Below are 27,435 nucleotides of genomic sequence, written 5' to 3' on the forward strand. Positions count from 1 at the left end.
TCTCTCTATCTCCCCTCTCTCTCGCTCTCGCTCTCTCTCTATCTCTCTCCCATCTCTCTCTCTTCTCTCTCTCTCTGCAGGACTGGACCTTCCATTCATGATGATGCCCCACCCCCTGCTGCCCGTCAGCCTGCCGCCTGCCTCTGTTGCCATGGCAATGAACCAGATGAACCACCTGAACACCATCGCAAACATGGCCGCTGCAGCTCAGATGCACAGCCCCTTGTCCAGAGCAGGAGCGTCTGTCATCAAGGTAAGACAAAAGAGACACACGCATATGCACACACACACACACACACACACACACATGTTCACAGTTCATACCATCCATCTGTGAATGTATTTCAACACTGCTCACTACACATCTAGTGATATGAGAACCGAATGAACAGACAGTGAGAGACATTCATCCCGTTTAAAATGCATGTTAGGCTGTGGCTACCATAACAGCCCTGTTGACGAGGTGTGGAATTCAGCTCTAGAGGCCAGTAATGAGTAGAATTCCACGTTGGAACGCATGTTAATATCGACATAAGAAAACAGAGGGCTTTTATGTCATTAGTATGCAATCCTCATGGATGTATTTAGAGATCTGTAGATATGGTTGAGTGTACTGGGTAGATTCTTTCCTTCCGTCTCCCCACATGAGGCCAGAACAGAGAGGATGGGTAGACGTGTCCTACACAGGGGGTTGGCAGGCTGTTACGGGAATGTGTGTGTGTGTGTGTGTGTGTGTGTGTGTGTGTGTGTGTGTGTGTGTGTGTGTGTGTGTGTGTGTGTGTGTGTGTGTGTGTGTGTGTGTGTGTGTGTGTGTGTGTGTGTGTGTGTGTGTGTGTGTGTGTGTATCGCTGAGACTCATGGCTCGTGTCAGAGACAGCCAGGGGCTTACAGAACAGGCAAGGGATATATCACACACACACACAGATAGACACAGATAGACAGACACACAACCACACAAAAATCTGTTATGTTCCCCATAATGCCTTTACTATCCATACTTTAATTTCCTGTTGTTATATTCCAGCATCAGTTTGATCGATTGACCCAAGTCCTTTATACATAAATGTGTATTTGTGTTTAATCAGACACTCACACATATACCCCATTCATACTTCGTACACAGACAAAGTTTCCACCAATTTGCCGTGCCTGTTTTTCACTACATCTGAAAGGGGTAAAAGGGGAAAAACATGGCAAACGGAAAGCCAACTAAAGACCTAGTCATGATTCCGGCCTTTTCACAGACCCTGTAACCAAAATACAAGTGTGGGGTTTGTGTGAACGGTTCCCTGCTTTTCTGCAGGGAAATTCATTAACACTTCCATTGTTTAATTCCTCCCTAATTTGAAATGCCAACAGCCCACCATGGTTTACCAACACTAACCCATAACTCCCAATTTGCCAGTTACCCACTGATATGTATAAAAGGGTATATAAGAAAGTGCAAGAATGTGGTATATAAGGGTCTGTTTGAAAGGGGGTCATATAAACATTGCCTTAATTTTTTACAGGTGATATGCCACATCTTATGTCTGAAATGGGTGATACTGTTTAGCTCACCCATCAAGACAGGCACAGCACCCTTTCCCTAGTGACCTGCTCCAGACAGGCACAGCACACTTTCCCTAGTGACCTGCTCCATACAGGCACAGCACCCTTTCCCTAGTGACCTGCTCCATACAGGCACAGCACCCTTTCCCTAGTGACCTGCTCCAGACAGGCACAGCACCCTTTCCCTAGTGACCTGCTCCAGACAGGCACAGCACCCTTTCCCTAGTGACCTGCTCCAGACAGGCACAGCACCCTTTCCCTAGTGACCTGCTCCAGACAGGCACAGCACCCTTTCCCTAGTGACCTGCTCCAGACAGGCACAGCACCCTTTCCCTAGTGACCTGCTCCAGACAGGCACAGCACCCTTTCCCTAGTGACCTGCTCCAGACAGGCACAGCACCCTTTCCCTAGTGACCTGCTCCAGACAGGCACCCTTTCCCTAGTGACCTGCTCCAGACAGGCACCACACCCTTTCCCTAGTGACCTGCTCCAGACAGGCACAGCACCCTTTCCCTAGTGACCTGCTCCAGACAGGCACAGCACCCTTTCCCTAGTGACCTGCTCCAGACAGGCACCACACCCTTTCCCTAGTGACCTGCTCCAGACAGGCACAGCACCCTTTCCCTAGTGACCTGCTCCAGACAAGCACAGCACCCTTTCCCTAGTGACCTGCTCCAGACAGGCACAGCACCCTTTCCCTAGTGACCTGCTCCAGACAGGCACAGCACCCTTTCCCTAGTGACCTGCTCCAGACAGGCACCCTTTCCCTAGTGACCTGCTCCAGACAGGCACCACACCCTTTCCCTAGTGACCTGCTCCAGACAGGCACAGCACCCTTTCCCTAGTGACCTGCTCCAGACAGGCACAGCACCCTTTCCCTAGTGACCTGCTCCAGACAGGCACCACACCCTTTCCCTAGTGACCTGCTCCAGACAGGCACAGCACCCTTTCCCTAGTGACCTGCTCCAGACAGGCACAGCACCCTTTCCCTAGTGACCTGCTCCAGACAGGCACAGCACCCTTTCCCTAGTGACCTGCTCCAGACAGTCACAGCACCCTTTCCCTAGTGACCTGCTCCAGACAGGCACAGCACCCTTTCCCTAGTGACCTGCTCCAGACAGGCACAGCACCCTTTCCCTAGTGACCTGCTCCAGACAGGCACAGCACCCTTTCCCTAGTGACCTGCTCCAGACAGGCACAGCACCCTTTCCCTAGTGACCTGCTCCAGACGGGCACAGCACCCTTTCCCTAGTGACCTGCTCCAGACAGGCACAGCACCCTTTCCCTAGTGACCTGCTCCAGACAGGCATGCATGTTGGGGTGTATTTTTAGTGTCCTGCACACAAAGTGAGAGGAGGGGTGTGTTTTTGGCGAGGTGGCGAGGGCAGAGGGCCCCGTCATACCGTAGATCTGCTCTATTTAAATAGTGCCACCCGGTTCGCAGATGGCAGAGGGAGAGAGTAGCGTCTGGTGCTGTTTACTTTCCCAGCATCCCCTTCACCCCGGCCTGTTTGCCTTACCCTACCTATATAGATGTCAGAGAGGAAATGGCTTAATCTCCCTGTCTGACGTTAGGAGTTTTAGGGATGAGAGGTGTTGTATCTAGCTAAGTGTGTGTGTTTATATGTGTGTGTGTGTGGCTCTGCAGAATTAACTTTTTACCAGTCTGACCCTCGGTCTCTGTGGCAGGAGTGTGTCCAGGACAGCCCCTCTCCGGCGCCCTCCATGGAGGAAGGTCCTCGCCCGGGCTCCCAGCCCTCCTCACACCCCAGCAGCAGTGCCTCCAGCTCCCCAGCCCCACACCAACACACCCCCGACCGCCTGGGTGAGACCCAAGCACCTTTTTCTTTCTCTTGTCTCTGTGTCTGTCTGTGTCTGTCTCTATGTATCTGTCTCTCTGTGTCTATCTGTGTCTCTCTCTATGTCTCTGTCTCTCTGTGTCTGTCTGTGTCTCTCTCTATGTCTCTGTCTCTCTGAGTCTGTCTGTGTCTCTCTCTTTGTTTCTGTCTCTCTGAGTCTGTCTGTGTTTCTCTCTCTCTCTCTCTCTCTCTCTCTCTCTCTCTCTCTCTCTCTCTCTCTCTCTCTCTCTCTCTCTCTCTCTCTCTCTCTCTCTCTCTCTCTCTCTCTCTCTCTCTCTCTCTCTCTCTCTCTCTCTCTCTCCCTCTCTCTCTCTCTCTCTCTCTCTCCCTCTCTCTCCCTCTCTCTCTCCCTCTCTCTCTCTCTCTCTCTCCCTCTCTCTCTCTCTCTCTCTCTCTCTCTCTCTCTCTCTCCCTCTCTCTCTCTCTCTCTCTCCCTCTCTCTCTCCCTCTCTCTCTCTCGCTCCCTCTCTCTCTCTCTCTCTCTCCGGACAGTTGTTTGTAAATAAATAATCAGTAGAAACAGACAGAGAAGGAGACTGGCACACATCTGCATATAAACATGTGTTGAACACTGACTTGTGTTTGTTCCTTCAGTGATGAATCCTGTTGACGGAGGCCTCGGGGAGAGAGAGGCTGGGATCAACATGAAAAAGATGTTCAAAGAGAAAGGTATGTGTCGGTTTGTTTCTATGTGTGTTTGTGTTCGTTGTGAGAGAGGAAAAGAGAGCAGATCCTTTAAGCAAATGCCATTGTTAAGGAGAAACGTGTAACAGAGCCAGGTTTGATAAAGCGCTTCCAGTTATCGTGGTTAGTGTCCCCGCTACGAAGCCCCTGAATCTGATAGTCCGGTGAGAAATGAGGCTCTAAGTCAACATAGAGAGAATCAATGAAAGCTATCTGGACAACACAACCCAGCGTCGCTGAGACTTATTTGGGTCAGAATGATGGGCACACTCAGCCGGTGGCAGCGCTCGTAGCGGCATGGGAACATCACAGACAAGGGTTAAGTAGTGCCCAGAGGCAGCGCCCACCGCCATGGTTACCGTGGCCACAGCACAGCCAAGTAAAGATGTGTCTCCCTGCCGGACCATTAATCTGAATCACAGCATTTTACTAGTGGCCCCCCGACTCCCCGACTCCTTTCTTATGCAACAAGTTCCTATTATTAGGGAGCGCGGCGCAGTAACCCCCAAGCATCCATCACTGTCAGGGGGAATTAGGCTGGAGGGAGGCCCAGGTAGGAACCTTCGAGGGGGGCTCACTAACAGGGGGAGAGTGAGTCTCCTGTGAGTTCAGACTGAAAGAGGCCTGTGTGTGTGTGGGTGCATGTGTGTGTGTGTGTGCATGTGTATGTGTGTGTGTGTGCGTGTGTGTGCAGTGCCGGCTCCATAAGTGGTCGGTTAGGGCCCCCGGCTAATAGGGGGCCCTCCACCCTATGGCAAAATGTGTAGAATTGCAGCAAACATGCTTTAAAACTGCACCATACAGTATTCTCTGTGGCCCATGGCAAAATGCGAAGATTTTTTTTCTCTGCTTTGCCCGCGAAACAACATTTCGCTTAGGGCCCCCAAAAGGCTAGGGCCGGCCCTGTGTCTGTGTGTATGTCTGATACAAGCAGGATGTGTGTAAATACATGTAGCAAAGACATCCCCCTGAGAGCCTTCCTAGGAGATTAGCTCATGTTCTGTATTTAGTCATACTAACACTACTGTGGATGAACACACAGCCACTTCATAGCAGCGAGACCACGATCTCCTGATCAGATCATTGAGAAAGCATCTATCCCAGCTGCATCGGTAACAGAGGCCACCTTCACAAGCACATCCAGGGGAGCTCATTACGGCAAAGTACACCCCTTCTTCGTCTCGTTGGAACGACTCTCTATCAGCGTCACGGACGGTCCGTCTTAATGAATCACTTAATTAGGGCCTTAATTGAACATCTACGAAGCGTTTATTTATGAGGTTTGTCGCAAAGCGCTGGTGGCCAAGGGTGTGGTTCTGTCAGTGGCCCGACGCGCGCACGCACACACACACACACACACACACACACACACACACACACACACACACACACACACACACACACACACACACACACACACACACACACACACACACAAACACACACACAGAGTGTATCGTGGGCCAACACAGGGTGTGTCAGCGTGTTTTCTCGTGTGTGACTGTGGGCGTTTACACGTTCGCGCGGCGTTTGTTTTTTTGTGTCGACGTTTGTGTGTGTGTGTGGTGACAGTTTTTCCGCTCATCATGTATGTTTGTGCCTGCTGCTGTATTATGGGTAAGGGAACCGGCAGATGGTAAGATCTAATGCACAGCACACTACCACGAGGAGACGGAGCAAAGATGCCCCCAGGCACTTTTAAAGAGATTCAATGTGCACCTGGCCTCTGACCATATTTTATTAATGTGTCTGGAACATAATCCACCCCCCACCCTCCTTCTCCTCCTCCTCCTGCTCCTCCTTCCGTTGTTATTGTTTGGGAGTGAGGCTGCCGGTTTTGGTAGAGAAAAGAAAGTGGGCCTTGTCATAGCAGTGGATATAGGTCAGTGACACTGGTCTCTGGGATTAGGGAGGGAGTCTCTCTCTCTCTCTCTCTCTTCCCCGTCTCTTTATCTCTCTCTCACGCTCTCCCTCCATCTTTCTCTCCTCTCTCGCTCTCTCTTTGCGTGGAGACATTCCCTCGCAAAATTGTCTTTGTCTTTTAATGGAACCCATATGTGCTTTCATGCACAAACTGTGTATTCAGGTCTTAGACTGATACTTACCTGTCAAGCACACTGACCTGCTCCCTTTCTTTATACCACAGATAGCCAATGTTACACACTCAGACACGCACACTCCTAATAGCCATCTTTATATACAGACAGGTCCAAAATTATTGCCACCCTTGATAAAGTTGTATTCAATACATGCATATACTGAGCTATATCGTAGGTTTAAAAAACGAAAATCTACGATGTAATTATTTTATGCTAACACAATTGAAAAAAAATTGGATTTTATTTAACGAGTAATAAAAACATATATCAAAAACGATAGGGGTCAAAATGATTGGCATCCCTGTTTCAATACTTCACATTGCGAGGATAATGGCATTGAGCCTTTTTTCTACAATGTTTTATGAGATTGGAGAACACAATGGGAGGAATCTTCCCAGATCCTTGATATCCTTTGTCTGTTAAATGGCCCTCTTCAATTCAAACCACTGGTTTTCAATGGGGTTCAAGTCTGGAGACTGAAATGGCCATTTCAAAATGTTGATCTTGTGGTCAGTTTAAGTCTTTGTGGATTTTGATGTGTGCTTGGGGATGGTGTCTTGCTGGAAGATCCACTTACAGCCAAGTGTTAGCCTCCTGGCAGAGGCAACCCGGTTTTTGTCTAAAATATTCTGGTACTGGGTGAAGTTCATGATGCCATTTTAACAAGGGCACCAGGACCAGTGGAAGCAAAATAGCCCCATAACATCAAAGATCCACCACTATATTTTACAGTAGGTATGAGGTACTTTTCTGCATAGGATTCCTCTTTTCGACACCAAACACACAATATAGTCAAGTGTGAGTGTTAGTTCATGACACACACACACACGCACACAAAGGCATACTTCAAATATCCCAGTGAAGCCCACCAATGATTTAGTGACCTACAGTGCCCCCCACCCACCCACCCACCCACCCAGGGCAGAGCAGAGCAACATGGGCTGTAAATAGGCGATGGGACAGGCAGCAGCATCTATGGTGGACTGGTGCTGTTCTATATCACCTGGCTCTACGCTCTAGTCTGGCTAATGCTGAGCTGAGCTTCAACACACCAAGGCCAAGTTTAGTCCGAACGCAGCCTTACATTGACTTAAGGATTCAGTCGGTCCTCTCTCAGCCTTTTCTCAATATCCACTGTAACCAGCAGCATCCTGACTCCTGACACTTCCACACAACCGCCATAAAGCTTATTACGTTTCATATGCTCTCTTTACCCTTTCGTCCCGCATGACCAAAGGCTATAGAGCCTTGTGAAGAGAGGGTTCCAATCTTTGAATAATGTTTGCATGGTGTGGATTGTTGTGGCGGGATGGGGACGAGTTGGGGCGCCCATGCTAGACTGAGTCTGTATGATAAACAATGTGACACGGCGGTACATGGTGATGAATGGCCCAGCCTTCGGCACGGAGCACTTTTTTTTTCGGCGGGAGTCCATGGAGTGAACCCCCTCTCTCCAGCTCCATAAATCACTGGCTTTGCTGGTCAGTAGAGTGAGAGCCGGAGCAGGGCGAAGAAGCAGTGGCGGACGGGGTTTGCTGGGGGCAAGGTCTCTCCCCTCCCCTCTCCTTCTCTCTCTCTCGCTCTCTTCCACCAGCACCGGGAGCGAAGGAGAGAGGAGGGAGAATTGCGGTTCTCTGTTACTGATGATTGTCTTTGATGTGAGGCATTCGAGAGTGCCCTCCATTCAGTCACTAGCCCAGATACTACTCTGCATTCCCGTCTTGAACAAGTTTTTACATCTCCATAACAAACAAAGATTCTCAACAGATTTGCGAAGTGAACATTATTGGACGTTGCCTCGATGCTGCAACGTTCACATAGATTCACTTGAAGACTTTTATTTTATTTAGCCCTCTTTTCATTCTGTCTTTAAAACTCGCAGCCTTTCTTTATTTTTTTGCTTTGTGTTGGGATATTTTTCTCTGGCAAAGGTGAAACAGTTTCCCCTTGTGAGCAGGGCCGGGACGATACCAGTATCGCAATATTTTTTCCATGGCAAAAAAATTCAAAAAGCAGCAAACCAAACTCTTTGGTCCTTTAAAAACCTGCTGTATGTGAAATATCGTATGTGCTATAGCTTGGCAAAGAAATACATGTGACTCTGGACGACAACCATAATGATGTTTGTTTCCAACATTAGGGCTGTTTTGATGAGTTCATCCGCTCTGCGTTTTGTTTCCTTGCCACGATAGTAACGAGTATTGCTGTACTGGTATCGCCCCGGCCCTACTTATGACCTTCTGTATAGGTAACGAGGTCCTTATCTTGTCTTTGTTCTTTCCATCTCATGTTGTCATTCTCCTATAACCTTTCAGTATGCCACTATCTTTTACCTGACATGTCTCCTTTTATTATGGAAGTTACAGTCAGCCGGAGGAAAATCACAGCATTACTGTAGTCCTTCTGAATGACAAGTATCACTTATGGAAGTGGAGTCTCAGCCAAGAGGAATGTCTGGCACGAGGAAAGGTAAACGTTCACTTATCAATCCAGCGCTCCACTCTCGATCTGTTTTCATCTGGGCACGTCCAAGGAAACGGCTCAGGATGTACGTCCCTGTGTGTGAATGTACAGGAAGCGTCAGGGTCCAGATGGGATCTGAGATCAGGCAGGTTCTGTGTTTATACCCACCTGTGCATCAGATTAAACACCCTGCTCAAGGATACACAGCCGTGTCCCACCTGGGAGGAGTGGAAACTGAGGCCTGGGCCGCCATCCGTCCACTTCCTGTCCCTCTTAGCGAAGCTGCGCCGGGGCATAGCTGGATGACGTATGTTTTGTGTTAGTCCAGGCTGAATGGGCCGTAGAGGGAAGGCCTCAGTAGAAAGCACAGTGGACTCAGGACCACTGCGCTGCAGCCAGTTTTCCACAAGGCAGATATGAGGCATCTGGTTACAATCAATGTTTCCCTCCGCCATTATGAAATTAGCTGTGCGGAAATGATTTGAAACGGCCTGTAATGATTTCTGATAGAAATGTGCAGCATTGTTTCGCTCTTTGAGATAAGCGAACCGGTAAATCAGTCAAAACAAATGCAAAGAGCCCCTTCACTGGGGGAGGAAAAATGATTTTTTTTCCCCCCCACCCTTTTTTGTTCCAAGCCAGGAGTCTGTACTTTAACTGCGTCGGCTTGGCTGCGTTTCACAACTGATAGCTTCTTAACTTCTTGGCGACAGATGTGGTTATTCTTTGCGAACGCAAAGGATAAATAAATAAAAACACGTCATAAGCCTTCGCCGCCTTTTACATTTTTTTTTTAAAGGGCTCCGTCCTCTTATCTTGTTGGGGGCCTATTTGTTTATGGGGGGGAACACTCCCCTGTAATGTGCAGAAGGGACCATCCGTGCAGGCGGCTTTGAAGACCCTTTTGGATCATTAGGCTGATTGCGGTTCTAAGTGAGTTTGTGATGGTTTAATTAAACTCCAGCTTTAAGCTGTGGGTCTCTTCAGTCTTCAGTAACCAGTTAGTTGGTGTATATACACACACACACACACACACACACACACACACACACACACACACACACACACACACACACACACACACACACACACACACACACACACACACACACACACACACACACACACACACACACACACACACACACACACACACACACAACTTATCTGCTTCTCTGTCTCAAGATGGATACATAAATAAGTACTGTGCTGTGCCTCCAGACCAGAGACGTTTGTGTTTGTGGATAGCAGAGTGAGCCATTACAGTCGCTGGTTAATTTAGGGCAAGGTTGTTAGCGATTGAAAGTCACCCGACTCACCAGCACTCTTGGCTGAGTGGCTGGGTAATAAATTATCCCACTCGTTCCTGTCAGAGGGGGGTGGTGGTGGGGGGAGGGGACAGACAGGTGCTGTGGTTCTGCTCTGGTTCTGGGGGTAGATTGGTGGGTGGGTACCCACTCTGACTGAACCTGTTACTGTTACCTGGGATGTGTTCTCTCTCGGTGTCCGAGTGAGGCATCCGGGCAGGAAGGTGGAGTTGGCAGTGTTAGTGTCATGGCAGGATGCCGTTATTCCTACTCCCACACACATGGTGCATCCCGGGCCAGGGGACACATGGTGCATCCCGGGCCAGGGGACACATGGTGCTGCCTCCCACTCCCTAGGCCTAGTCCACTGCTGCTTCGACACATACACACTAACTGCAGAGGGTTTGGTTAGAGCCTAAACACCTTTATAATTAATTTTTTTTAAGCCTGAAAATGAAATTCAAAGGATTTTTGTGCTGGATATATTATCAATGCCCATTTCCAACCTCTAGGAATAAACGGTTAGTGATGGTTTGTGAACTCCTGAAAAGAAGTATGGACTCCTTGATCCTATGTGTGAGGCCTCCCCCTCTCTCTCTCTCTCTCTCTCTCTCTCTCTCTCTCTCTCTCTCTCTCTCTCTCTCTCTCTCTCTCTCTCTCTCTCTCTCTCTCTCTCTCTCTCTCTCTCTCTCTCTATCTATATCTCTCTGCCTCTCTCTCTCTCTCTGCCTCTCTCGTTCTCTCTCTCTCTCTCTCAGCTCTTCATCTCTCCTGGTCCAGAGAAGTGTTGACCCAGTATTTCTCTCACTTAATATTCCTCATATCACTACTCAAAGGCTAATTGGGGGAAGAGATACCTCATTAAGGTTCATTTGATCTATGAATATTCATTAGCTGGAGGTTGGTGCATTAAGCAAGAAAACACACAGAGCCTCTCATCCCTTTGAACGTGTTTAGTTATGTATTTACCTGCACACTTCCTGTTTATATTTGTCCACCTAAATTGCTGTCTCCCCTTTTTTCCCCCCATCAGACACAAGTTTTGAAGTGGGAATTCCCACGTGAGTTCTGTGAATTAGAACAAACTTTTCCTGAAATCCATTTTTTTTCCATAATGTAGTGGACACGTAGGTGCTCTGTGATGTTGTGCTGTGTGCGTTCACAGCAGTCCTTACAGACCAGAAGGCTAGCTAGCTACCTTCAGGGCAGAGATCAATGCAGTGCCAGCTTTATGGGCCTGACTGCAGCTCACAGACGGCACTCAGCGCTAATTTACATTCCTTCAATTCTTTATCTTTAGTGCTTTAGCAATTTAGTATACGTCGACTTCCACGTATGGCAGTTAAAATATAATAAAAGGACCCCCACGCACACTTCCCCGGCCTTGTTCTTCAGTTTCACTTTTATTGTCATGCTTTCATCTTCGGGAAAATAATGAACATTGGCCATTCCTTCTTGACTTGGTTAAGCTCATTAAGTTCACCTTGTTTTTTTGTGTGTTTTTTTTGTTCTTCCGTTGTGAGCCTGGTTTTAATGCACTTCCAGACTGTTCTCAATCCAGCCTGTCGTTCAGGGGGTTTGTCTTGTTTAAAGTCAGGGGGGGAAATGTGGCCTTATTTGGATTATTTGGAAGTAGTGGAGTAGATTAATAGGTTAGACCCCAGGGGTGATGGGGGCCCAAGGGACAACATGGGATATAGGGGGGGAAGTAGAGCTCGTATTTGGTTGTAAGGGTGCTGCACCCACAGAAGTGGCCATCTATAGCCAGTATGTCACACAGTTGTCATGGCACTTCCTTGAAAACTATCTTTAAAAAAATATTACAGGGACAATCTGTAGTTGCAGCATCCATTTTCTGGACTTATTCGTTAATGATATATGTACCCATTGATTCTTGAAAAATATGACTTATGAATTCCTCATGAGCTTAGTTCAACTGTCACACCCCACCAGAACCCAAAATATACACTTGTTTTACTCCGGTGTTTTTGAAACAAAGTAGATGTAAACAAACTGCATCAAAACATGGTGAAAACTATCTTTTTGATATCATGGATGGTCAGTCCTCGTATATGTAACTGTCAGTGGATTTGAGGTGGTTACATTTCTCCAACCCCGTCCCTTTTTACCAAATGAGGGGCGGAGAAGATGCTTTTTTATTGTTTCAACTGCTGATTGCCACTTTAAATGTATTAGATGAAATACAGAAAAAAACATATAGACATGCCAATGTACCTCCAGCTTCATTTTGGCAGACTATTTTGTTAACACCAGATTTGTTAAATGTCTCACAACAACAGCTCACATCTCTTCCTAATTGGTAATTGGCAAAAACAGACATTGTTGACATACTGTAGTCTACAGTGTGAATGTTTGAACATACAGTTCCAAATCCAGAACAGTAAAAGCTCCAGCAGAAGCAGGTGTGTGTGTTTGTGTGTTTGTATGTGTGTGTTTGTGTGTGTGCGTGTGTGTGTGTCGATCCGAGCAGAAAAGAGCCACCCCTGGAGTCTCTTCCTCCTGCCAATACTCTGAGTCCTGTTTGATTGGAGTATTTCTCTGAGAGCACTATAAATATCATCAAGACATTTGGTTCCCAGAGCTTTATGGCTCCCTGGGTGCCTGTTGTCAAAACCTGCCATCTTGTTGGGAATAAATAGATAGTTGGCAGGGAAGAGATCCATCTCCCTTCCTGCCCCTCCTGTGAGTTGTGCTTCATCACGACTGCTTGGTGCGTTGCAGGGGGGTGGGAGGGGGGGGGGGGTATTGAATACTCTGCCTCTCTCTGCTCTGCCAGCTGCTGGAGACTGATCCTGGGTTTGTGATACACGTAAGTGCCGCTGGGGGAGTCGAATGACTGAACAGCGCTGTGCATTTATCAGTCCACTTAAACACAGTGGAGCCTCTGTGCTGGAGAGCAGACTGAAGGGTGCTGTTGCCAGGTGATTACAAGTTTTGGGGAAAAGAGGATGGAACACAAGGGGGCGCCATTGAGATAAGGTGCCGGGCAGAGAGGAAGAGTGGACAAAGAGCCAGGTTTACTTTTCAATTACATCTTACATTTTTTTGTTTCTTATGTGGATGTCATTTAGACACAGGAAATACATTGGCGTATTTGTCCCCAGGTCTGGTCTGTATGGAGATTAGTGAGCCTGCCAACCAGATAGTGTAGGATACTACTGTACTACTCTATAAAGCGCCCGGTGCAGCCCACAGAGCAGCAGAAGAAAAATGAAGAGGCCAGGGAAGTGGGTCACCTGTTCTAACACTATGTATCCTGCTGTATCCCATGTCCTGCTAGAGTCATGATTATGCATCTGATATAATTAACACGTGTACCAAAATGTGTAAATATGTACCTGACATGAAACTCCCAAACCCTAATTATTCCTTCTCTGTCTGTCTTTTGATATCCAACTTGGTCGTCATTATAATTATTTACCTTCCTTGATCCTATGTAAATGCCACAGTGAGGCCTCCCCTCTCTCTCTCTCTCTCTCTCTCTCTCTCTCTCTCTCTCTCTCTCTCTCTCTCTCTCTCTCTCTCTCTCTCTCTCTCTCTCTCTCTCTCTCTCTCTCTCCCTCTATCTCTCCCTCTCTCTCTCTCCCTGCCTGACGTTTTTTTGTAGGCATGACAATCGCATGGTACCCACCAGGGCTGGCCTAAATCACCATCTAATTGGCTGCTATTGAATATTCAGCAGACAGCTCGGCTACACATGTAGTGAAGTGAATAAACAAGTACATCACATGGAGGCAAACAGCACCGGGGGAGTCGGAGAAAATATGCTGCTGGGGGTAAATTGGGCCGGAGTACGGAGAGTGTGTAGATGGGATATCGCTGTGGATGCTTTATAGGCTTTTCTCTTCTATGCCTATCCTTGCCTGGGCATCTGTTCGCCCATATGGTGTTATGGATATAAGAGCCACTTCTGGTAAGAATGGATGAGGAAGGTTCTCGGTGGTGGACACACAGTCGGGAATGTTCTATTCACATCTGGGACAGAGCCATTCTATAAATGACAAAGTCCTTACAGCGCCACTGTGACAGCTCTTAGAGCGTGCAGGTAAAGAACTCAGCCTTCTGAAGCGGAACACTGGAGCGTTCTCTCGCCGTTTTAACCGTTTCCCTTCCCCCCGTTTGAGTCGTTTTCCTCTGTCTGCCGAGAGCTTTGCAATGAGAGTTGATGGATTCAGGCCACTTTTCAAATAGCTCTCCTTCTGTTGAAACCTCTGAAACCTCTGTTTTCTTCTTCTTTTCAGAAACATTACATTGTCTTTATTTTTAGGGGTAGCAAATAAAAGGCTTGATTGTTAAATAATTGATTGATTCATGCGGTGAGTTAAAAGGAAACAGCGCTTCCCCCTTCTTTTTGTTTGTTCATTTATTTATTTGTTTGCTCTGTTTGTGTGTTGTGGGGGGGGGGGGGGTGTAAGTGGAAGGTTCCAAAGCCACGTCATTGGTTCATCATGGTCCTTCAAAGAAACCTGATTCCCAGTCAAGTGTTGTACAATAGCTGTTTCTCACCTCCCTAATGTTACAGCACAGTCGGGCTGAACGCTGTTCATGTTCTCAGGTGGGGGACGTGTGCGCACACACACACACGCACACACGCACACACACACACACACACACACACACACACACACACACACACACACACACACACACACACACACACACACACACACACACACACACACACACACACACACACACACACACACACACACACACGTACGCACAGAGAACACTGTAGGCGGCATACACACCCTGCATCATTACTTGTGCGCATTACAGTGACCTGAGACAGAACCAGGGCACTTTGTAAATGTCACGGGCCAGCCCTCTCCCCCTCTTTGCCCACGGAATAAAATGAATTGAATTGTGTGCTATCAGCAGCAGCAGCAAGATAAATCTGTCGTTTAAAACAGAGTAGTAATTAGGTGTAGAGAGCCTACTGGAGGGAGGGAGGGAGGCGGAGAGGTGCTGGGGCACACAGTAGAGTACAGAGCTGCTTTTAGGAGTAACCCAATTAATGTTTTGCATGTCAGCAATCAAGTTTTCAAGATATGTAACTTTCAAAATAAAGACATCTGGTCAGATTTATGTATTTTGAAAGTTACATATCCTGAGAACTTGATTGCTGACATGCAAAACACTTTGGGATTATATCAGCAATGGACTACTGAAAGCAATACCAAAAGAGACAGTAGTTTTGGGGTGGAGTTTTCTATTAATGCAAGGGACCAGAGAGGCTCCGTGACAGGGGTGCAGATGAGCTGCTAAGCAGTCCTATAGAGGGCCAGGTGTGGGGGTGAGGAGGGGTGAGAAGGGGTGAGGAGGCAGGGGAGGGGCGAGACAGAGCCTTTGACCAGGTCCATTACAAAAGCCAAAGATGGGAACTGATGCTCTGTCTGGCAGATGCCATTTTCTGAACTCTGAAAATCTTCCCACTGATTCTCTGTTTATCTAAGGATTCACCTCGCACCTCTCTCACTGTTTTTCTCCTCTCTCTTCCCCCTTTCTTTCCCTATCACTCTCTATCTCTGTCTCTCTTAACACACACACACACACACACACGCACACACACACAATCCTCTCTGCTTCACACTATATCTGTGTGACCTTGATCTGCGAACCACTTTCAGTCGGTACGAAAAACTTAATCACAGACTGTCAAACCGTTGGGGGTGGGGCGGGGGGGGGGTTCTTCTTCTCTTTTTTCCCACCTCTCTCTCTCTCCACCTCTCTCGTTCCCTCTCCCTCTCTTTACTTTAATGCCCTTTCCAGTACAGGGGGAAATTTATTGCTTGTGGGACAGGTGGAATATGAACAATGGGCAGAATGGAGTGCAGGGTTATCTGGCCAGCCTGGGAGCGCAGCGGGAAATCGATGTGACCCGTGATACACTGTCATCACAATTCCCACCCTGGCTGTCCTATTTGTCTTGCCCCGGGAAGCCGGGATGGCTGGTGTCATCTCGCCGAGCCAGATTATCCGGGTGAATCATGGCTCGAGCCACTCTCAGGCTTCTATCTATTTTCCCCTGGACCCCGGGCCTGTCGTTCCCTCTGTGGGTGGGGGAGGGAGGGATGGATGGAAGGAGAGGGTGGGAGGATAGAGAGGGCTGTGGGAAGGTAAAATATGATGCTCTTTGCTGTTCGGTAGCTGTCTCCGCGGTGATACTCTGCTCTGATCTGGGGTTTGCGCTCTGCTCCTTATAGATGAACCACTCTTCAGAGAGAGGCTGTCCAGGACATCCAGGCGTCCTCCTCACACACCACGCTGCTTCCCTCTCTGCTGCTTCCACTGTCTCCCATCAGCAATGCGTTTAGCTTTATTAAACGGTTCATATGGTCCTGTGAATGCGAGGGAATGTGTGTTTGTGCATCCGTTTTGTTTGAACAGCCCCGTGACGTGTGATGAAGCTGGTTGTAAGCCCAGGTCTATTGTGTGTCGTGTTAAGCAGATGAGGCGCAGCTGGCCCTGCCCATGATGAAGCCCGGCTTTGAGAAGATGCCCCTGGGAGGACAGACCCTGCCTCCAGGCTTCCCTGCCCCCTTCCTCTTCGCCGACGGACTCAACTCCGTGGAGACTCTGCTCACCAACATCCAGGTAGAGACGCACTCTTTATGTCATGGAATATAGTGGCACTGGTGGGAGTAGGTGCTGCTGTGTGGTGTTCTGTGCGTGTGTGTGTGTTTGTGTGTGTGCGCGCGCGTGTGTGTTATGGTGCTCTGGTGGTTAGCGGTGGAGTTGAAGGTTAAAGTGCTGCGCTTCTTTCTCTGTCCCCTCGGGCGGCGCAGGGCCTGCTGAAGGTAGCGGTGGACAATGCCCGTGTGCAGGAGAAACAAGTCCAGCAGGAGAGGAAGGAGCTCAAGATGGAACTCTACAGGGAGAGAGAGATGAGAGAGAGCCTGGAGAGACAGCTCACCTCCGAACTGCACAGCCGAGGTAAGAGAGAGAGAGAGAGAGAGAGAGAGAGAGAGAGAGAGAGAGAGAGAGAGAGAGAGAGAGAGAGAGAGAGAGAGAGAGAGAGAGAGAGAGAGAGAGAGAGAGAGAGAGAGAGAGAGAGAGAGAGAGAGAGAGAGAGAGAGAGAGAGAGAGAGAGAGAGAGAGAGAGAGAGAATATATACCGTATAGCAATGAATACATATCAATGAATTGGCGAGGACACTAGAACAGTCTTCAGCACCCGGCCTCACCCTTCTGGACTCGGAAATCAAATGTCTACCGTTTGCAGATGATCTGGTGCTTATGTCACCAAACCAAGGAGGGGCAGCACCTAGATCTTCTGCACAGTTGCTGTCAGGTGTTCCAAAAAAGGTCCAGAAGCCCAGATTTAAAAAATGCTAATTCCATCCAGACACCGTTGCCCTAGAGGACACAAATAATGATACCTACCTCGGCCTAAACACCAACACCACAGGTAAATTCCACAAAGCTGTGAATGAACTAAGAGACAAGGCAAGAAGGGCCTTCTACGCCATCAAAAGGAACATAAAACTCAACATACCAATTAAGATCTGACTAAAAATACTTCCATCAGTTATAGAACCCATTGCCCCTTATGGTTGTGAGGTCTGGGGTCCACTCACCAACCAAGAATTCACAGAATGGGACCCACTCAATTGCAAAATTCAGAAAAAATATACTTTGTGTACAACGCAAAACCCCAATCAATGCCCGCAGAGCAGAAGGAGGACTTCACCCGCTAGTTATCACTATACTAGTCATCAACATCCAGAAAAGAGCTGTTCAATTCTACAACCACCTCAAAGGAAGCCATGCCCACACATTCCACCACAAAGCCCTCACCTACAGAGAGATGAACCTAGTGAAGAGTAGCTTCAGCATGGTGGTTCTGGGGCTTTGTTCACAAACACAAACAGAACCACAGGACAGCAACACCATTAGACCCAACCAAATTTTGAGAAAGATTAAAGAGAACTACAGTATTTGACAGACTGGAAAGAGTCAACCAAAAAAACATAGCAAATTGGAATGCTCTCTGGCCCTAAACAGAGAGTACACAGTGGAATAATTTCTGACCACTGTGACTGAACCAAAAATTAAGAAAATCCTTAACTATGTACAGACTCAGTGAGCATAGCCTTGCTATTGAGGGAGGCCACCATAGGCGGACCTGGCTCTCGAGAGAAGACAGGCTATGTTCACACTGCCCACAAAACGAGGTGGAAACTGAGCTGCACTTCCTAACCTCCTGCCAAATGTATGGCCACATTAGAGACACATATTTACCCCAGATCACACAGACCCACGAAGAATTTGAAAACAAATCAAACATTGATAGACTCCCATATCTGTCAGGCGAAATACCGCAGTGTGCCGTCACAGCCGGAAAGATTTGTTGCCCGTTGCCATGAGAAAAGGGCGACCAGTGGAACACAAACATAAAACGTATCTGTTTATTTATCCTCCGCTACTATTCGTACCACAAGTATTTGCACATTGCTAAAACACTGTGCATAGCTGATAATATAACACTTGAAATGTCTTTATCGTTTTTAAACCTTTGTTTACGGTTCATTGTCTGGTAGTCTGTCGTAAATGTTGTTTCGTGTCTTCTCACTTTTGCCTATTGTTTTTTTTTCTTTCTCACATGCTTTGGCAAATGTAAACACGTTTCCCATGCCAATAAAGCCCCATTGAATTGAGTGAGAGAAAGAGACCTGGCAGTGGGAATGAATACATGAATATATACATACAGTAAATCAAAATCCAGTCAAAGGAATATGTGCTTGCGTCTATACTGGACTTGGCACACATCCGTGTCTGATTTAGATTTGAGTTGTGCATCTTCAACCCCGGCCAAGAAATTAAGGCAATTAGTCGTCTCGGTAACAACTCCAACAATATGTACAGACACTGATTATCTATTAACCATGGCTGTTATTTCATTGCCTGTTATTCAAATGTGTATTTTAATAGAGAGGCAGTAAAGTGATGATTTGTCCAATCAGCTGTGTGTAATTAGAGGTGTTAGCAGCTCTGAGCTAGACAGGGCAGAGCTGGTGCTTCTGCATGGTGCCGTTAGTTCCTCTTTACTGGGAACACGCTTTTTATTTGGCTGTTAATTTGGGGAGAATCGGCACCCCCAAGAGCTGCCAACTGGAGACAGCCTAGCGGCCAGCTCTGGGCTTGGCTAAGCTAGGCTGGCGCAGCCAGGCTAGCTGTTGTAGTACTGGGAGGTAGCACTAAGGATTCACCGATGCAACGTTTTTTTCCCAGTTTGACTCAGTCGAGGTGAGCCTGTCAACTCACTGGCTATCTTCCCCCTCTCCGTCCCTCTGTCCCTGTACAGCCACCATCCAGAAGCGCCTGAAGAAGGAGAAGAAGGCTAAGAGGAAACTGCAGGAGGCTCTGGAGTTTGAGTCCAAGCGTCGTGAGCAGGTGGAGCAGGCCCTAAAAACGGCCACCTCCCCAGAGAACCTCTGCATGAGTCTCAACGGTAGGCCTCAATACTCGCCTCTCCTGCTCCTCTCCTCCATACTTCCCTCTCCTCCTCCTCCTCCTCTTTAACTCTCCTCCCATCTAGTTTTATCATATTTTTTCACTCTTTCTCATCCCGTTCTTAAGTTCTTTCCCCCTGCCCTTTCCACCCCCCCCCCCCCCCATCTCTTTTAAAAAAATCCAGTACTTGTCTTCCTCATTCTTCTCTGTAAAGCAACGCAGATATTTTCATTCAGCGCAGCGGTCCTAGCGCTTATCACTTCCAGCGTATTAGCATTGTTGCCCTGGGAGGAAATGGATACAGATACTTATCATAAACGCTGTAAATGCAAACGCTTAAAACGGCAAATTGTTTTGATAGCTCCTCATTTTCAGTTGTTTATTTCTGAATATCGTACCAGGAGCAGTGAAGGGGAGGGGGGGGGGGGGGGGGGGGACGGAATCAAGAACACAGCACACATCTGCAAACATTTCAGAGGGCAGAGCAATTATTTCCAAGGCTGATTAAACATGCATTTATTAGAAGAAATGCATTGGGTTTTCTTTCATCTGACGTTGTCGGGGCTAATACATTATTGTGTGAACAATCAGGCTACTTCTCGTGCTATTTGCAGAAAACCTATCTGAATCTAATCCCCGTTTCCGTACGATCTCAGATAGCCCCCACCCCACCCCACTTAAAACATAATTTGTCTCTTGGATAGAATTTCTCCTCCACCTGGTATACGTTCTTACACCGGAGACTGTCTAGATAGGTGAGATGTAGGCTAGATAGGTGAGATGTAGGCTAGATAGGTGAGATGTAGGCTAGATAGGTGAGATGTAGGCTAGATAGGTGAGATGTAGGCTAGATAGGTGAGATGTAGGCTAGATAGGTGAGATGTAGGCTAGATAGGTGAGATGTAGCAGTCCTAACTGACGGTTGTGTTCCATTTCAGAGGCAGTGATACCAGAGGTTGAGCCGGAGCGTAACGGCAGCCAACAGGAGAACTCGGCTGTACAGGGTAAGCATTAGCACGCCCCTGGTTCAAGCTCCCTCTCAGTCTCTGGGATCTGGGGGGGGGGGGCTATGACCCCTTGCTGATGTCATTTGTTAAATCCACTTCGGTCAGTGTAGATGAAGGGGAGGAGGCAGGTTAAATAAATACAGATTTTTTTTGAGACATGGATTGTGTATGTGTGGCGTTCAGATGGTGAATGGGCAAGACACAATATTTAAGTGCCTTTGAACAGGTTATGGTAGTAAGTACCCGGCGCACCGGTTTGAGTGTGTCAAGAACTGCAACGCTGCTGGGTCTTTCACACTGAATAGTTTCCTGTGTATTAAGGATGGTCAACCACCCAAAGGACATCCAGACAATTTGACACAACTGAGGGAAGCATTTGAGTCAACATGGGCCAGTATCCATGTGGAACACTTTCGACACCTTGTAGAGTCCGTGCCCCGACGAATTGAGGCTGTTCTGAGGGGAAAAGGGGGGTGCCACTCAATGTTAGGAAGGTGTTCCTAATGTTTTGTACACTCAGTGTATAATGTCATCTAAGGAGTTAAGTTGTGATGCTCCCAGAAGTGTGTACTGCCAACTACATCAAGTCACTATCAGTCGACACTTGTAAAAATGTCCATTCGTTAATGCTTACCTTGTACCTATGTTTGTCCTGTGTAACTGAGAGCTTTCCTTTGGGTGCTGATATCCTTCGTTTAAAAAAATTATAAAAGTAGCATTTTACGCAACGTTGTTTGTGAATGGAGAAGGAGCAGCCTGTAATTTCACGAACAATTTTTGGGTTTTTTGGCAGGGGACGCAATCAGGACAAGCACAGGTAAGCATTAAAGAATGCATATTTATAAAGTGACCGAGTGGTAGTGCACGTTTGACATCTCCTACTTCATACTCCATTTTAAAACAGTGGATTGCGGGGCGCAATTTGACCGACGTCACATATCATGTAAAAAAAAAACGAGCGATTTTCAGCACTCATAGAAAAGCTGGCAGTTAAAGAATGGACATTTTTACAAGTAAAAGGTGACTCGGTGCAGTTGGCGGTGCACTCCTCTGGGAGCATCACGTTAGAACCCCAGATACATGATATTCATACATGGATATAACCAGAGCTAGGGGGCGAGGTAGCATGATGAAGGAACAGGGGCTTGGTATAGCTCTCTATTTCCTAATATAGTCATAAAACCACAATATGTGCGCCACAAAGTACCGTTCAGATGAACTTGTTAATGTCGGAAAGTACGCTCACATGTGGAGGTCAACGTTAGGGGATTGATGAGGTTGGGGGACGTTGTGGCCTCCACATGCTCCACACGTGGGCCTTAGTGCCTCTTCACAGTACCTTGTGACACAACAGCAAACACAAACCAGAGAGACTCTCCCTCTCTCTCTCTCTCTCCGTCAGCACTCCGCTCTCCGCCTGGGCCTCTTTGAAGACTCCCACCCCTCGGAATAAGATTACAAACTGATGTTGTTGCATATGCGTTTCACGCTTCCATTCTCTCCGAGTTTTGTTTGTAGAACCCCCTGCCTCTCCACCTCCGCCCTCCCATCCGATCCCCCTAAAACGCAGCTGAAGTTCCGTTTGATAAATGGAACCTATTATCAACATGTCTGAAGGCGAATTAAAGACACTCTGCCGTACGTCTTATTGAAATGTGGGCTGCGATAGGTGAATAAATACATATGTTTACGGAACATCCGGTGAGTGTGCTGCAAAGTGTTTCAGTGGAGATGAGAAGGTGGAGATTGTTTTTCTCAGAGCCAATTTCACAGTCTGCAAATAAAGGGCTCTCCATTTTTCTTGCTTCTGACAGCATCGCCACGCAGCGGAATGTTAAGGCCCTCCTCTCCTCGTATCAATAGGCTACTCCGCTCGGGGGGGGGGGTTTGCTTTTCTAAGGACAGGGTTCATTATCAGTGTGAGGGGGTCGTCTGTAGGTGAGTTTAAATCTGCGGTCTTGGTCAGGATTACCGAAGTATGGAACCCCTCTCAGAGCTAAAACCTCAAGTCCTAACCATAACGTCAAGGACGCAGACGTACTGGCTCGCAGACATGTTTCAAGGCTGGCTATGTGTAGCAAGCACTTTAGGATGTCATTGCTAATCCCACTTACTGTAGTGTTTTCCTATCGCAAAACACATCATTATCTGACATTCAGCCTTGTAAATCCACGTATTTGTCCGTTACTAATGACAGTGTGGAGAAGGGGATTATGGGGTCATGGCGTTCCTGACCTTTAGGGCAGCAGGGAGAACTGCCGACGGCCATGTGAGGGACAGACGGAGCACCTTCCCTCGCGCTCCACTGCCCTCCGCAGGGCACAGGAAGAGAGAGAGAGGCGTGGGTGACACTGTCACACTATAATCATTCCCTACCTTCGGTCATGCTCTGGAGCGGTCGGGCACCGTCCACAGCAACAGGAGTTTTCAATTACATTTGAGGACCTTTTCCCAAAAACCATGAATTCCTGTGTTACTGCTTAAAACGGGTCGGGCACATCTACCCTATTCCTATGCTTCTTCTGTTTGCGTTGAAGGTCTTTCCTTTGGCCAAAGTTTTAAAGGATAATTATCTCAGTAATATTGCATTCAAGCCTCATCACGACTGGCTGATTAGATCTGAGCTACCATTATGAAAGCATCGTTAGATCTTATCCCCCTCCTACCTATCAATGATTGCGTTCACTATGTAGCAATCAATCTGAGTTACAGTGCTATTAAAATAAGCTCTGTTTTAACTGTGCCAGCTTGGAATCCCATGCTGATGTGGTGTGTTCGTCCAGTCCCAGTCCACCAGGCTGTCCATCGCCCCACTACCGCCATGCCCAGCAGAGGTGTCTGTCTGTGGGGATGCTGTGGCTGGGCGCATGGGGCCTCTCCTGGAGCTCCTGGCTGTTTGGGGACAGGGAGCTGACTGACTCTCTCCCACAGGGGCTTACGAGCTCCAGTCAGGAGTGTGTTGTCCGGCCCCTCCACCCCCACAGCCCACCGCATTTATCCATTACACTGGGAGAAATCTAATTACACCTCGCTTCACTCCCAAGTTGGACTTCACAGTTTTGCAAGCTTAGCACTGACAACTGATTTCATTAGGTTTGATTGTCCTTGCTGAGATCCCACTTCTGGGCCTAAAAGCTTTTTACACTTTCTCAGGTTCCTCTGTGTGTTACGGCCTATTACGCCGACCTGCGTCTGTTTTATTAATCAAGATGAGTGGAGGTAACAGAAACTGCTGAATACAAAAGGAGGTGACATCATTTTGCAAGCCGATTAAGAGAAGAGGGGGAGAGTAAGAGAGAGGGGGGTGAGGAGGGAGGGGGCAGGAGAAAGTAATCAAAGGCAAGGACCCAGAAAGGATAGATGAGGACCTCAACACTCAAGGTGTTATTACACCAACACACTCCTGGCTTCACTCTGGCTCCTATCACAACCACTTGTTCCTTAAACAAACGGCTCAGCATCTTCAGCCACATGAATAATCTACCCCCAAATAACTTGAAATCTCATAACCTGCTTTAGTTCCAAACACGTGCTGTACATACAGCAAATGAGACCCTTAGGTACCGTTCATTTCCAAAGTTTGCAGCTCACTAATTGGCAACCCAATGAAAAAAGAGCAAGCAGGAACTATCCAGGTGAAGCTTTATGGCAGTCCCAGATCTGTTGTAATTAGCCAGTTTGCAGTCTATGCAGAAAAGAATGGGGCCAGAGGGCCAGAGCCGTGTTAAATATGGATTGAGCTGCCGAGGAGGGCTCCCAGAGGTGTTGCAACATACACAAACCACACATCTATTCTATTCACACTGCCCCGGGAAGGGTTAAACATAGCAGATAGAACGAATGTCACATCTTGACCGTACATATTGACATTGGAATATAATTAGAGAACCAGGAAGGGTTTCTCTTCTCTTCTCGTCTTGACAGTACAGACAGCACATCACCATCCTTTTCGCTCTTTCTGGGCCTCGTCCTCCAACACCACCGAACGGTGCTTCCCCCCCCCGTCTTGATGATGTTCCGTCATATTTTCTATTTTTCCAGAATCCATTTCAAACATGCAGAACCACTCTCCTTAGCACAGCACAATGTTTGCCCATTCTGTCTCTCTCTCTCTGTCTCCAGTGAGAGGAGCTGACGGTGGCTTACTACCATGTAGAGATTAACATGCAGCTGCTGACTCCAGTCACTTTGTTATCCAGCTGTTTTTCTTTCAGCTGTCCCCTCCTGTTGACAACTAACACTAAATGATTAATCACCCATATTATTCCTGATGCACATTTGATTAAAGGAGATACTAAATCCATTGGTCGCTCTTGAACTTTTGTTCTCGTGCATGTGGAAAAGTTGAGAAATCACAAACTCAGTTTCACATGATTTGAAATATATACACACTCTGGAGAGTAAACAACTTTCCTCGAGAAAAATCTTTATTTACACTCCCCTCTGTATTTATTTGAACAGTGAAGTTAAAAGTTGTACATTTGGGTTTATACTCCAGCATTTTGGATTTGATATGAAATGTTTCATATGAGATAACACTACAGAATGTCAGCTTTTATTTGAGTGTGTTTTCATACATATCCGTTTTACTGTTTAGAAATGAAAGCACTTTATGTACTGTATCTACCCCCCCAGTTTATAGTGTATTAAAGTAGTCAAAAGTTTAGTTATTGACTACATCAAGCTTGTGACTATACAAACTTGTTGGTTGCATTTGCAGATTGTTTTGGTTGTGTTTTGGGTTATGTCAAAATGTGTAGAATTGCACGATATTAGCTTTAAAACAGCAACATTTTCTCTCCGCCTCATGGCAAAAGGTGTAGCATAGCTTGAGATTAGCGATAAAACGGCGGTATGACACTGAGTAAAGATGGGTGGATGGAGCACTTGATTAACTGATGTTTCTTTGTTTCCGTAATAGAGAACAGACCCTACACCAAGCCTCCAATAATGTACTGAGAGAGACCTCCAGCTTCTCTAGACCTGGCCCAGGGCTGTCGCTGCAGGCTTCCCCAGAGACAGAGCCCTTGGCTGAGAGAGGACGAGTGGAGAAGAGGGATGACTGGAGGGAGGAATGGATCCCCAAAACCATCCCCTGAAACTCATGTACAGGACTGCAGAGAGGGTGTGGTGGGGTGAGAGGCAACACTGGAGTGCTGCTTATTGCTGCCCCATCATCCCACTTCAGCTACTTGTAAAAAAAATCCCTCTATTTTACTTGTTTTGACTACTTTTGTTCTACCCTCTTTGAGAGAAAAAAGTAAGGACCATTGAAAATAAAACTGTCTTGGATTTCTCTCTACTCCCTGTGAAGCACATACAGAAGCCTATCCTCCTTCTCTATCCTATTTCTCTCCAAGCCGATTTTCCTCTCGTTATTATTATTGTTATTAATTATTCTCGCTATTATTATTATTCTCGTTATTAGTTGTTGATTCCTCCGATGCCCCAATAGCACAAGTCTTGCAGCGCATATATAGGATCATATCTTCCTAAAGCTCAAAAGTCTGAAGGAGGATATGAAATGTCAAATTCAAGACAAAAATGTGCTTCTCTTCTTCTATCCCCTGTTCATCATCAAGTTAAAGGGACTCAAATGGTTTCTGAATTTCTACGCTTTTCCCCTCTTTTTGTCCGGGGTGGATGGGGGAGTGGGGGGGGGGTATTGTTGAAAAATGTCACTACTGTCTGTTGACTTAGAAATGTGTCCGCTCCCTGAACTGCATTGTTCCAGTGTTTATTTTAAGTGTGTTTTACTCAAAGCTCAGTCTGGATACAAAGAAAGAGATATTGAGTTCTATCCTATAGAGCCCTTCCTCCTGTAAAGGTTTCTCTGTTGCTGTGTTCAGTTCAAAGGTTCTATTGCTGTTATAAATACAGTATTACAGTAACCCCTGTTCTGTTTATCCCCCCTTCGTTTTTAGACATGTAAAAAAAAAAATGCTTTAGCGTTTGCTATTCTGACGTCGTAATGAAGTGGATACATTTTTAGTGAGAAAGAAAAAAAGGAAAGTAAAATGAAATACCCCAATGCACATCCGATGCAAGCATGCATGTAGATACGACACTGGTAAAAAGTTACACTTGCTGGTTTAAAAAAGCTGCCAATTTAAATATATTTTTAAAGAATTTTGGGAATTTCATTATTACCATGATCACAACCAGGCAGCTATCTAAAATTGTTGACCTTGTTTTAATGATAATAGTATCACATCACAGCCTTGCACATAACACAAAAACAATAAAACATACTTCTGGACATCGTGGTAGATTTGTTTTTTGTTTTTCTGTTTGTTTTTTAGTAATAAAGTTCTAGATTCAGAGGTGTTTGGTTGAAGTTTTCTGTGTCCTCTGTTTCACTGCTTGCTGGGGTCTGTCTGCGGTAGCAACAACACGCACACCTCCAAAGAAACGATTCTCCCTGTGTGAGTGAGTGCCGCACTAAAGCGTATTTCTTCTAGCTCGTTGAGTGAGAACCTTTTGGGAGGACGAAGCAAAGAGAGAGCGATGGAGAGCGGCCAGCTATAGTCCCATGGTGTGAGGAGCGAAGGAGCCCTGGAGGAGTCCTCTCGACTTTCCGTCAGAGAGCCTTACTGGAAGGACGAGGAGGAGGGAAGAGGGGGTGCTTTGCACTTCAATTAGAGACAGGTCGTTTGATCTGCTTCTGATTGCCCTTCCTCACTTAAAGCTTTATGTAAAGTAGTCAAAATGCTTAATTAATGATCAGTGATTTCTTTAATGAAAAGACAATTGCTGTAGAGGGCTATTTGATCAGTGGAATTAAAATGGAAAATTTGCATTATTTTCATTATAAAACATAGGATTTGATTAACACTAACAAGGAGAGGGGAATCAAACAAGGAGTTGTGACCTTGACTTGTGGGGCAGGTGCATGTATTTTTTTCTTCCACGCTCACTCTTTTTCTTCGAGCGTAATCCATAACAGCAGATCCATGTCAATTAAGAATATTGGTCTCTGGGATGAAAT

The 27,435-nt window shown here is 46.9% G+C and overlaps 1 protein-coding gene across 11 annotated transcripts in view; it reads left to right on the top strand.

Annotated features, from left to right (window-relative positions):
* Positions 1-26,774, top strand: part of dacha (dachshund a) — a 127,264-nt gene extending 100,490 nt beyond the window's left edge. For 2 of the 11 annotated variants that reach the window (XM_071339971.1, XM_071339975.1), the window contains exons 5-12: positions 81-253; positions 3,217-3,376; positions 4,005-4,079; positions 16,433-16,580; positions 16,763-16,920; positions 19,292-19,438; positions 20,379-20,444; positions 25,369-26,774. In XM_071339971.1, the coding sequence (XP_071196072.1) occupies positions 81-253; positions 3,217-3,376; positions 4,005-4,079; positions 16,433-16,580; positions 16,763-16,920; positions 19,292-19,438; positions 20,379-20,444; positions 25,369-25,406 (965 nt within the window). In that variant the 3' untranslated portion in view covers positions 25,407-26,774. Of the gene's footprint in view, positions 1-80; positions 254-3,216; positions 3,377-4,004; positions 4,080-16,432; positions 16,582-16,762; positions 16,921-19,291; positions 19,439-20,378; positions 20,445-25,368 lie in introns of all 11 variants that reach the window. The other 9 variants (XM_071339976.1, XM_071339979.1, XM_071339974.1 and 6 more) reach the window with 7 other exon arrangements.
* Positions 26,775-27,435: the final 661 nt, after the last annotated feature.

Source organism: Salvelinus alpinus, chromosome 13 (genome assembly GCF_045679555.1).
Source record: "Salvelinus alpinus chromosome 13, SLU_Salpinus.1, whole genome shotgun sequence".
Lineage (NCBI taxonomy): Eukaryota > Metazoa > Chordata > Actinopteri > Salmoniformes > Salmonidae > Salvelinus > Salvelinus alpinus.